Source organism: Cicer arietinum, chromosome 2 (assembly GCF_000331145.2).
Source record: "Cicer arietinum cultivar CDC Frontier isolate Library 1 chromosome 2, Cicar.CDCFrontier_v2.0, whole genome shotgun sequence".
Taxonomy (NCBI): Eukaryota; Viridiplantae; Streptophyta; class Magnoliopsida; order Fabales; family Fabaceae; genus Cicer; species Cicer arietinum.
Window position 1 is genome coordinate 48371852 of NC_021161.2, and position 11680 is coordinate 48383531.

Sequence of the window (11680 nt, forward strand, 5' to 3'; positions counted from 1 at the left end):
TATTGTTGGTTGTTTAATCCTAAAGATATAGACAAAGAAGTAGTAGAATGAAAAATAAAGAAGGGTGTTATTTTTAAAAAAATAAGTTAGAGGTTTATTTTAATATATTATATTGATATATATATCATTTGCTGTTTTTTTTTCTTTCAAATACTTGCTAATTTAAATGAGTTTGTTTGTTTCAATATTTTTTATTTATTTTAATTTAAACTTCGTTGAATTGTTTGTGTCTAAAATTATAGTTTTGTTTTTTAAGATATGATTATTATATTTTTACATAAGATTAATTTTTATGGACAGACGGTGTAGAACCTTTTTACACATTCAATCAATCAAAACTTGTCAAATAGGTACCTGTACAGATATTGTAGCAACTAATCTAAAAAAGTGACATTATAGAGTGATTTGATTGAATGCATGTCTAGATATGGATTTTGGTATCTAATGAAACATAAATCTGAATTATTTGAAATGTTCAAAATATTCTACAGTGAAGTTGAAAAGTAAATTGGTAAAAGTATCAAGATGTTTAGATCTGATAGAGAGAAGAATATCTTACTGATAATTTTATTGATTATCTAAAAGAGAACGATATTCTCTCACAATGGACACCTCTTGATAAACCAAAGTATAATGTTGTGTCTGAAAAAAGAAATCGAACCTTATTAGATATGATTAGATCTATGACGGGGTTAAATGAACTTCCAATAAATTAAAGGGGGTATGCTTTGGAAACTGCAACATATCTTCTTAATAAAATCCTTTCAAAATCAATCACTACAACTCCATATGAGATATTGAAAGGGCATAAACCAAATCTAAAACATATTAGAATTTGGGGTTGTCTTGTTTACGTCAAAAGATGCAATGTTTAGTAAGTGTAGGTTCATTGGGTATCCTAAAGAAATAATGGATATCGTCAAAAAGAAAGAATAGATTATGATGAAACTTTTTCTCCTATGACAATGATCAAATCAATTAAGATTCTACTTGTCATAATAGCATACTATAATTATAAAATATGACAAATAAGTGTGAAAACGTATTTTCTTAATGGCGAGCTAAAAGAGGAAGTGTATATGACATGACACAACCTGAAGGATTCATATTCTTGATTGATCATAACAAAGCTCGCAAATTGCAACAATCTATCTATGAATTAAAACAAGCTTCTAGAAGTTGGAATATTCGTTTTAACAATACAATTGAAAAGTTCAATTTTGTTAAATGTGAAGAGTATACAAAAATGCCTCTTAAAAACATTCTATTTTTATCAATTCATAAAATTGATCTCCCTATTTTAAAATGTGACAGTTTTGATCCTCAATCTAATTTTTAACTAAAATATTGTAATTTAACATATTATAAATAACGCGACATATGATATGATGTAAAATGATTAACTTCCATGAAATCACAATAAAATCATATAAAAACTTAGGCTCCGTTTGGGGTGGTTTTTGATTTTCTATTCTGAAGTTTTTAAAAACTAAAATCAATTTTTGTTTTGAGTTTTCAATTTTAATTTTAAGTTTTCAGTTTTAATTTTAATTCTAAATTTCAATTCTCATTCAAGTTTAAGTTTTTATTTATTTGAATTGAATCACTCCCTTTACCATATCTCATTATGAAATCACATAATATAAAAATCACTAAAATAATTAAAAATGAACAAAAAGTAATTTTAATTATTTTATAATAATTAAAATATTATAAAATTATTTAATTATAATTTAAATATTATAAAATTATAATTGTGGTTGAAAGTGTTAGTTTTTAAAAAATAACTATCGTAGTAGTGGTTAGGCGTTGAAGGCAACTACAACGTTAAGAGTGACAGTTGATAATTGGAGCCAGTGGATGGAGATGGTCATTGGAGGTAGGTACGTAGTCAGTAGTGTTGGTGGTGAAAATAAGGGGTGATGATGAAGGTGACTAAATATGGTAGTGGCGGCGACAATGGTCGGAGATGGTGGCGGTGGTTGTCGTCAAAGGTAGGTGGTCGGTAGTGTTGGTGGTGGTGATGATGGAGGTGACCAGATATGGTAGTGGAAGTAGTTAGAAGTGTGTGGTCGGTGATGAGAGATGATGGTTGGGGGGTGGAGGCAGTGATCATAAATGGTGGTCAGTAGTAGTCATTGGTGAGTGGTTAGTAGTGGTTAGAGATGTTGGTGGCAGTTGTTAAAGGTTGATGGTGGTCAGAGGTGATAGTGGTGGTTAGAAGTAGGTGGTCGCTAATAGTGGTGGTGGTCGGAGATGACAGTTGTTGGAGTAGTGATTATGTCTACATATGATGACATATTAATTTTAAAACAAAAACAAGATTTATAAAATCTATTTTTTTTTTTTTTTGAATTTTAAAGAAAAATTGTTTTCAATTTAAGTAAAAAAACTAATTCAACCCCATTTTACACGAATGCGTTTTGATTTTGAAATTGACTTTCAAAACAAAAAACCTAAAACTCAAAATCATCCCGAGTGGACCCTTAACTTTCAACTTTAATATTTTTTTTTATATTTGTATAATTTAATTAATGATATATGAATAATTAATATATCTAGATAGTTTTATATAGATAAAAAAAATGTCTACTTTTAAAATAAAGAAATCAATTTTGAGAATGGGTGAAAATAAAGGGTGCAAAAGACAAACAAGATTAAACTCACACAACATCAGCCATCACAATCTTTAAAAAAATCAACAAAAAAAGTTAAAGACAAATAGGAAAAAGAATTCAAGCTCGAATGTGCATTCATACTAATTTTATTTCTATGGCCATCAATAAAAGTGATCAAAAAGTCATCCAAACCAAATATGAAAGTTTAATAAAACAAATATGAGATAATATATATAGACTGACCAATACACAATGAAAGAGGAGAGGAGGCAGGCTAACGAAGTAGTTTGAATCAGACAATTGGGTTCAATGCAAATTTTTAAATAAAATTATCCAACAACATTATAAATAATAAACAATAGATTTATTTAATGACTTGTTTCAATAGATTTTGAATCCCTTATTTGTCAACACCATTTGATCTTCATTCCAAAATATACTCATTCACTTTAATGGTAAACTAAAACCAATTCTTGAAAATTTAATCTATTATTATAAACATTAATATCAAAAAATGAAATACAAATAATTTTTAATTTTTAAATGTAAATCTTGCAAATCTATTTGAATTAATAACAATTATTATAATTTATTTTTCATTTTACAAAAGAAGTTTTCCCAATTTAAGAGACCAATATTCCCATATCCAATATATTCAACTGAACCGTAAAAATTGACAATGAAATATTAATCTATTTATGATAAAATACTCTCAGCATAAGCCACCTCACACCCACCCTTGTTCTTCCTCCATTGAAGAGATGTGATTTATGGCTATTTTTTTCCGCCTAAAATCACCGATCAAAATTTTTTTTTTTTTTTTTTTTTTAATCTAAATAAAATAGTTACCTCACAAGTTTAGGTTTATTTTTTATTTTTTTTTATGCGTTTCACCTATGATTTCTTCGTTTGAGTCTGACATTGTTTTGTTTGTCATCTTAATTCAACGTCATTTGATTTTCTGTCTTGTTTGTTTGGTTCAGAATGACAAATCAACTTCAATCTAGTGCATTCATTCAATAATTTTGACGTCTAAAACGCTATGACTTTAGAAACCTTGGTATTTTGAACACTTCAATTTTTGCGACTTTGAATTGTATGTTTTTCGATCGGATGTAATTTTTACTAGTTTGAATGAATAAATATTTTTTTAGTTTGGGTCCTATTGTTTGACCCAAAAAGAAAGTGTAAATGTGTAATAACCTTAAAATCTCATGAAACCATTGTAGCTTTCATTAACTTGCGTGAACCAATTTGATGGAACAACTGCAATTAACTCATTTGAACATGTTACAACAATGGTGAACGTTAGATCAAGAAAAACATCAAAATCATTTACAATTATCGATTACCTGTTTTTTAGTTGGATTAGTTTTTAACTCACACGGACAAAGAGGATATTGAAAACATGCAGTTTTTATGCGAACAAATATATTCTCTCTCTCTCTCTCTCTCTCTCTCTCTATATATATATATATATATATATATATATATATATATATTGTATTTTAAATTTGAATGATATTGAAAAAATATAATAATATTATATTTTATATATCATACACAACTATAAAATAGTTGAATAAAGATGCATTATTTTAAATGAGCGCAGGTAAATTAAACTTTTGGATAAATATATATAAATTATCAAACACATGTTATGTTATTTTCTGCATAAATTTTATTGGATTTTTTTTTTAAAATGTGAATTTTGATAAATTTGATTTATTTAGCATTTATTGTTATATTATAACATAATCATTGACATTATATTTTAATATTACATGTACAGTGTGATTAGATGGCATGTACATAAAATAATATTTGATTAAATATTATTGTATTTGTAATTTCATATTCAAAGAGGGAGTGATACATAATTTTATCCAAAAATAAGAAATAATGAATAGCAAACTATAATAAAAAATTAAAAAATTTCATTTATGATTATAACCATTCATACAACTTTCTAGTGTATTTTACTATTGGGCTAAAAATAACATAATAATCTATTTGGTGATTGCCAAATTTTAAAAACTAATAGGATCAAAATATAGTCGAGGCTCAGAATAAAAAATACTTGCCTATGACATATTTGTGACAATATAATAGAAAATATATAAAGCAAAAGAAAATAAAGGAAAATAATTTACTTTCCTCAAAAAAAGCATTGAAATGTATTATAATCTATCAAATGAGACCCAAATTGTATTCTATTGACACATCATTCATGCATGTGCTACTTAAATTCATTTATTCCAAATGTGAGGTGTCAACTTCCTTATTCTAGATGTTCAATCTTTGTCCTCCTTTGTCTACTTTGCCATCGTTTCAGTTTTCTTGGGTACTATCCATTTTTTCCTATTTATTCACTCAATCAATTGTTCAACACTTAACTACTAATTAATATTGTTGTATTGCATTTTTTTTTTTTATGTGATCATAGTTTCATAACATCACATTTTAGTTATTGCATAATTAATTTGTTGTCTCTTCCAATTCAATTCGAAAATATGATATATATGGTCTCTCTAATTTCTCAGCAACTCACAATTTCCATTCAATAAAATATTTATTTCAAAGTTGTATTTAACTTTCATTACAGTAAATTTATATCATATATATATATATGACCTTCTATATTGATTGTGACCCTCTATATTGATTGATCTTCTTTATTTTTGGGCATAGGAAAACATGCAAATATATCAATGGATGTGCCACCTCATTTGTCCGAGGAAGAGTTGAAAGCTATAATGGTAATCTCATGATATAATATATACACTTTGGTTTGTAGTTACTATCAATCAATACCTAAACAATTGGTTAAAGATACTACTATCTTTTTTACCAATTATGTTGAAATAGCCATTTTGATTTCATGATTATGATATAGGAAAAGATCGAAATGTCTTTTATTGAATAGAAAATTATGTTAGTTGATATAATGTTATTCAATGTTAGCCCTATGATAAATTTTTTCATATGTATATTTATACATACCCAAAATTAAAATTATACAACTATTAAACAATTATTTAGCTCTTTTACAATAAACGTGATTATTTTTTTAACTGATACTTTTATCTTCTATGACCGAGAAGTTTACCAATTGTTTGGAAAGTATTATGTCAGAATGATACATATTACAATATATTTAAAACATCACACACATCAAATATTAAAAGCTGGTTGTTTTAATGTCTAAGAATTGATATATCTTTTTAACCATTTTAATAATTAAAATTGTTATGAATTCTTGATAATAATTAAATAAGAAGAATTTAATTGTTATGTACGATTAAAAAAAATTACATTGTTATCAGTTATTTTTATAAGTTTTTAAAAAAAAAACTTATGAAAATAATCCAAAAATAACTTACAAAATAAATTACTTACGTAAATTCTTCTAAATAATTTTACAAATATTTATATTAATAGATAAATTAAAAAAAAAAACTTAAGTGATTTCTTCTAACTTGTTTTTACTGTTATTCTACCACACAAAACATTTTTTTTTTTTGACGTAACCATATAAACATTGTTATAATTGGTGAACAACATAATCAGATTTTAACACTAACACGTTAATTAAGAAAAAATTACGTCACATTTTATAAGAAAAGTAATTAATATCAAAGTTTCACAAAAGTAATTATATTCCCTAAATTTGGCATCATAAAAATTTGTTCCAAGAAAATAAAATACTAATTAATTAAAGAGCATTTTAAGAATTAAATTTGATATAACTAATTCACTTTTTAGTTTGTCCATAGAAAACGGCCATTCAAAATTAACACACAACTTTGAGCTACTAAATTGGAACCAACTTGTTAATATAAACATTTGACCTGTTAAGATAAAGTTTAAGTACAAAATATAATAAAATATGACATTTAAGGAGGCACTATATTATTTTTAATTTTTTATTATTTTGTTATTATATCATTACCTTTTGAGAACCCGAGTAGTTCGTGTTTCGCGTGGTAATATTTTTCTAGTATGCCATTGGACAGAAGAATTAAGCCCCATTGATATTTGCACGAAAATATAAAAATACCATAAGTTGCACGCGTTATTATTATATTATTATTTTCGTCAAAAATTTATTTATGTTATTTGATTATTTTACATTTCATATAAGTATGCATAATTTGTAATGCCAAAGTAGCATTCAGAGATACTCTGTTTGTTGCATAATGGCAATTCAGTTTACTTCAAAGCTCAACTTCATTTTATGCTTATCATCCACTCTTATGCTACTTTCCTTTTCTCATTCTCAAGCTGAATCTCAGTCTCTTAAATACTGTGGTAATTAAATCAACTTTACTCTTCCTTTTACTTCATTATGATGGTTTTGTTTTAACATTCATATATACAATTTGTGTCTTATATATATATATATATCCAATGTTTGTGAGCTTCCTATATGATATATTGATATGATCAAGGTTAATTTTACACACTTAGGTTGACTCATGTAATAATTTAAGAAAATGAATTAATTTAATGTAATCAATGTATTGGTGCCGTGTGGGTATTAGAAATTGACACGTGTTGGACACTGGATACGTCTTTGATTAGAAGTGTTATGCTATGGAGGAGATAAGAATAATGGACGGAAAAGACGGTGAATAACTTAAATCTTTGTTGGCTTAATTAGAAGTGGAGAGGTGAACTGAACTAAAATAGAATGGAGTTTCTCTGTAGTTTTTTCATTTTAAATTATTTTATTTATTTGTAGTTTATTTTGTATAATGTTAATGTGTTGTGGTACTGTAATGAGTCTCACATTGGGGAGCCTCACATAATAATTGGGATTTATAGGTCTAGGTTAAGTTTTCATCTAATGAACTGGTCTTTTGGGTTAAGCTTTTCTTTTGGGTTTATGTGGTTTTCATTGAGGATTCTAACTAGTGTCACTGAATGAAGTATTGTAGAGCGTTTTCATTGAGATTTCTAAATCTTGGAGATTTTTCTATCTATTGGACTAGTCTTTTGGGATGTGTTATTCCTTTGAACCTATGCTTTTACTATGAAATATTTTATTCGATTTTCGACTTTCATATGAAACTCTAAAATTATGAGTTTTTAAGGTAAAATCTTAAGCTACATATCAGGTTATATAATGGATTTTGGTTTTTCTTTTTTAATAGGTAAATGTTAGTATATTAGTTGTTATTTTCTCCTTCACTAGAGTTTGAACCCGGACCTTTTATCTCCTTCAACTCCTTTAACTATTCGCTTAAATCAATTTGTGCTTGTGTAATGTGATGTGTGAGCTTTGGTGTTAGCACCAATAGCTAGCTAACATTGATCACATTGTTTTTATTATGTTTGTTAAACTATTTGTCTATTGATTTGAGTTTTGTGCTATACAGAAAAGAATGCAGACTATGCAGTTCAGGTCAGCAATGTAGAAATATTACCTAACCCTGTGGTGAGAGGAGAGCCATTCACCTTCAAAATCGCAGCTTATACCGGTCATACTTCTTTCTCTCCTTGTATTTTTATCACAAACCGAAAAATGGCACTTTATTCATTAACTACTATTAATAATTAGTGTAAATGGTATCTATCTTTGATGCAGATGAACCAATTCACAGTGGTGATTTGATATATGAAATTTCATATGCTGGGATAGAACAATCTGCTGTATTTCACCATAGTCTAAGCGAGGAAACACCCCTTCCCGTCCGTCCAGGCCAATTTTTGCTTACTCACACCGAATTATTGCCTCCCGTCACGCCACCGGTTAGTATCACTTTGTCACATAACAAATATATCTGTGTGCGCGAGCACGTGTATGTATATATATGAAGTCTCTATCATTTATGAATTTATTATATACTTGGCAAGGTATAGATTCATGTTTTCATTATGTTATGTCATTATTGGACATTTGCAAATTCACACTAATAATTTCTCTTTGGTTCTTAGCTTTAAATAGGCAAAAATGTATTCTAACTTCTATAGTTGGTTTCTTAGTCTCCATTTTAATTGTGCTACTTTTGCAGGGAACCTATAATGTGAAGCTGACCTTCAACAATCAGAACGGCGAGCAGTTAACTTGCATCGTATTTCCCTTCACTATCGGTGCTAAATCTTCAGTATCTGCTATTTAACTGTCTAGGACTAATCTGAACTTAGATGTTACTTCAGATTTGTGTATGGTTTAGTTTTGAACCCATATGTGAACTAGTGAAGTGTCATGCTACGCGCTATGACTGAATTGTTGTTTTACTTATAATAATAAATAAGTTGCCCGAGATGATTTTAACTTTCGCATTTCATCTTGTCTAATAAGTTTTGAAGTCAAAAGTTTTGCTAATTTTCAAAGCATGTGTTGTTAAACTAACTAACATGTGAGTTTTGAATATGTGAACTGAGAAATTTGGCTTGATAACTTGTGAAGAAGTAGAACACCATGGTGAGTGTTCTATCTGTCAAGTTTGTTGGAACAATCTCTGTGGTGTAGTTGGTGTTGCAGCTGGACCCTCTTTTGTGCAACTATAGTGGTGCTGTAGGTGCAAAACAAGTTGGTTCTGGTTGCATAGACATAACAAGTTGAGTGAAGATCTTTCAATGTTAATTCATAATAAATTATTGGCACGATACCTGACATGTCAATGTTCTCATCTTTAGAAACATTGATACTAACTGAAAATCAATTAAATGGGAGGATATTAAACCACATGAATGTTTCATACAATAATCTCACAGGCACAATTGCAAATTTGGCTATAAGTTTTTCTGTAGGTTGTAGAGTTATTTTGGCTTCAAATCAATCTGAAGGTTCAATCCCACCGTTTTTACAAAGTGCAACGTCACTAACGTCACTAGATTTGTCCAAGAACAAAGTTTTAGAAGGTCTCGAGTTTCTAGCTCAAAGAATCAATTATCAATGCAGCTTCCTGGTTGTTGGAGTCATTTCAAAGCATTAGTATTTCTAGATTTGCGTGACAATACTTTTTCAGGGAAAATTTCATCTTTAATGGAATCATTATTTGAACTTAAAGTATTGGTATTGCACATTGTTGATGTAGAAAGGGGAAGAACGATTGTTAAGAATAATAAATTCATTTTAAGGAGTATTGATCTTTCAAGCGATCAATTTAAAAGAAACATTCTAGAAGGAATAGGAGACTTGATAGAATTGGTGTCATTGAATTTATCAAGCAACAACTTGACTGAAGCAATTACTTCAAAGATCAGAAAATTAACATCACTTGAATTTCTCAACTTGTCAAGAAACTATTTATATGGTTTAGTTCTTCCTTCTTTGGCTCAAATAGACCGCCTGTCCATGTTGATTATGTCTGATAACAACCTATATGAAAGAATTTCAATCTACACACAGTTAGATGGTTTCTATGCCTCAAGTTATGAAGGGAATGTCGATCTTTGTGGGAAACCACTTCACAAAAAATGTTTAAGAGATGATGAAGTTACATCTCATAAACTAACACTTTAAGAAAGCAATCAAGAAGATAAGAAATCAATTTATGTGAGTGTGTCATTGGGATTTATCACAAGATTTTGGGGCTTTGGGGCTCATTGTTGTTGGATATTGTGTTGGAGGTATGCTTCAAATCTTGAACAAGAAGAAGATGAAACTAACGATGAAGGTCGAACCTTAAAGTGAATTGCACATTCACATCAAGTTCATCGAGACCTTGAGTAAGGGCATGCTTTTTTCGGACTCAAATAGACAATAGAAAGTTTTTCTTATTTTCATGGAAGACTAAATTTCTTAGATTAATCCATTGTTTCAGAGTTTCATCAAAACATTGAGGTTTATTTTATAATGTTAATTTCACGTTGATGATTCTATTTTTTTTATTCGATTATATAGTTATTCAAATTAATTAATTCGAATCTCAATAGGATTGATAGAATTAACTTGACACAATTCGATTTCTACATTAAATAAATTGTAGTTTTTCGACGTTTGATAGTTAACTGTAATACATCGATTACTGTGATGCTTAATCTAGTCAAATGAACATAATTCACATAGAGTTCATTACGCTTGTTTGATCTATTCTATAGTCAAATAGGAATATTGTCACAATTTAGAAATTAAATCCGTTGATAGAATATGTGATAGGTCTGAAACTCTCGAATAAATAGATTAATCGTTTTCTTAATATGCCCGAACCTAAATTCAATACCCTTTTTTTTAATTTCATTGATTCTCAATTTGGTTAATATAATCAGAAATCCATGTGAAACTGGCGTGATAGGTCTTAATACGTTTTATTACTTGTATTTGATCCGCGTGCGACTGCGGATCAAATTGGCGTTGTTGTTGGGGTCTTATTGACAAGTGCTCCTCCACTAGCAACATCCAAGATTAAGGGGTTAAGTCGCATTTGGGGTTGCCTAACTGATTTTACCCCATCCTCCAATAGTATCCTATGCATAATATGGACTGACTAATACCAGGAATATCAGCCAATGTCCATCCGATTGCTTTCCTGTGTTTTTTCAAAATTTGCAGCAACTTCTCTTCCTGTTCATCTTCAAGTTTGGCTGAAATAATCACATGTAATTTTCCACTCCCCTCTAAATATACATCAATGATAATTTATAGAATGAAGTTATCTTATTTTTCTTGTGCGCTAGAAAAAAAAAGTGATTGAAAAATAAATTTAACAGAAATTCGACTGATGTAATGCATGAAAATTGAATCATTATCTGTCTATAGAGTAACTTATACTATTGAAAGAGAAATAACTTTTAAAAATTTGTTTGTGCTAATTCTAAACGGTTATATATCATAAATATTCAACAAAATAACACAAAAAATGCAAGAAAGTTTTGATGAGCACACACAACCATCAAACCAAATTAAACCTTTGGCCTGATTATATCATTACTTGGATATAACCATTGCCATATTCTCACAATTGCTACTCATCCATAATTGGAGACATACATAGGTCTTGTTCCTAAACACCATGACTGAACCAATATATGTGTTTATAGTGCTAAATGCAACTAAATTTCAAAGGTGCTAAATGAAAATATAGTTTATACCAATAAATATGATTATGTGG

The 11680-nt window shown here is 28.6% G+C and overlaps 1 protein-coding gene across 1 annotated transcript; it reads left to right on the forward strand.

Annotated features, from left to right (window-relative positions):
* The first annotated feature begins 6770 nt into the window (after positions 1–6770).
* LOC101497149 (uncharacterized) lies at positions 6771–8906 on the forward strand. The gene is made up of 4 exons (XM_004491072.3): positions 6771–6929; positions 8000–8101; positions 8209–8372; positions 8636–8906. Exons 1-4 carry the CDS (start codon positions 6818–6820, stop codon positions 8741–8743), a joined length of 486 nt encoding a protein of 161 aa, XP_004491129.1. The 5' UTR covers positions 6771–6817; the 3' UTR covers positions 8744–8906.
* Positions 8907–11680: the final 2774 nt, after the last annotated feature.

Excerpts from the sequence above, each read along its gene's own strand:
- LOC101497149 (XM_004491072.3), top strand. The coding sequence starts at position 6,818 with ATGGCAATTCAGTTTACTTCAAAGCTCAACTTCATTTTATGCTTATCA. Across the intron at positions 8,102-8,208 it reads CAAAATCGCAGCTTATACCG|ATGAACCAATTCACAGTGGT; the intron begins GTCATACTTCTT and ends TCTTTGATGCAG. Across the intron at positions 8,373-8,635 it reads TGCCTCCCGTCACGCCACCG|GGAACCTATAATGTGAAGCT; the intron begins GTTAGTATCACT and ends CTACTTTTGCAG.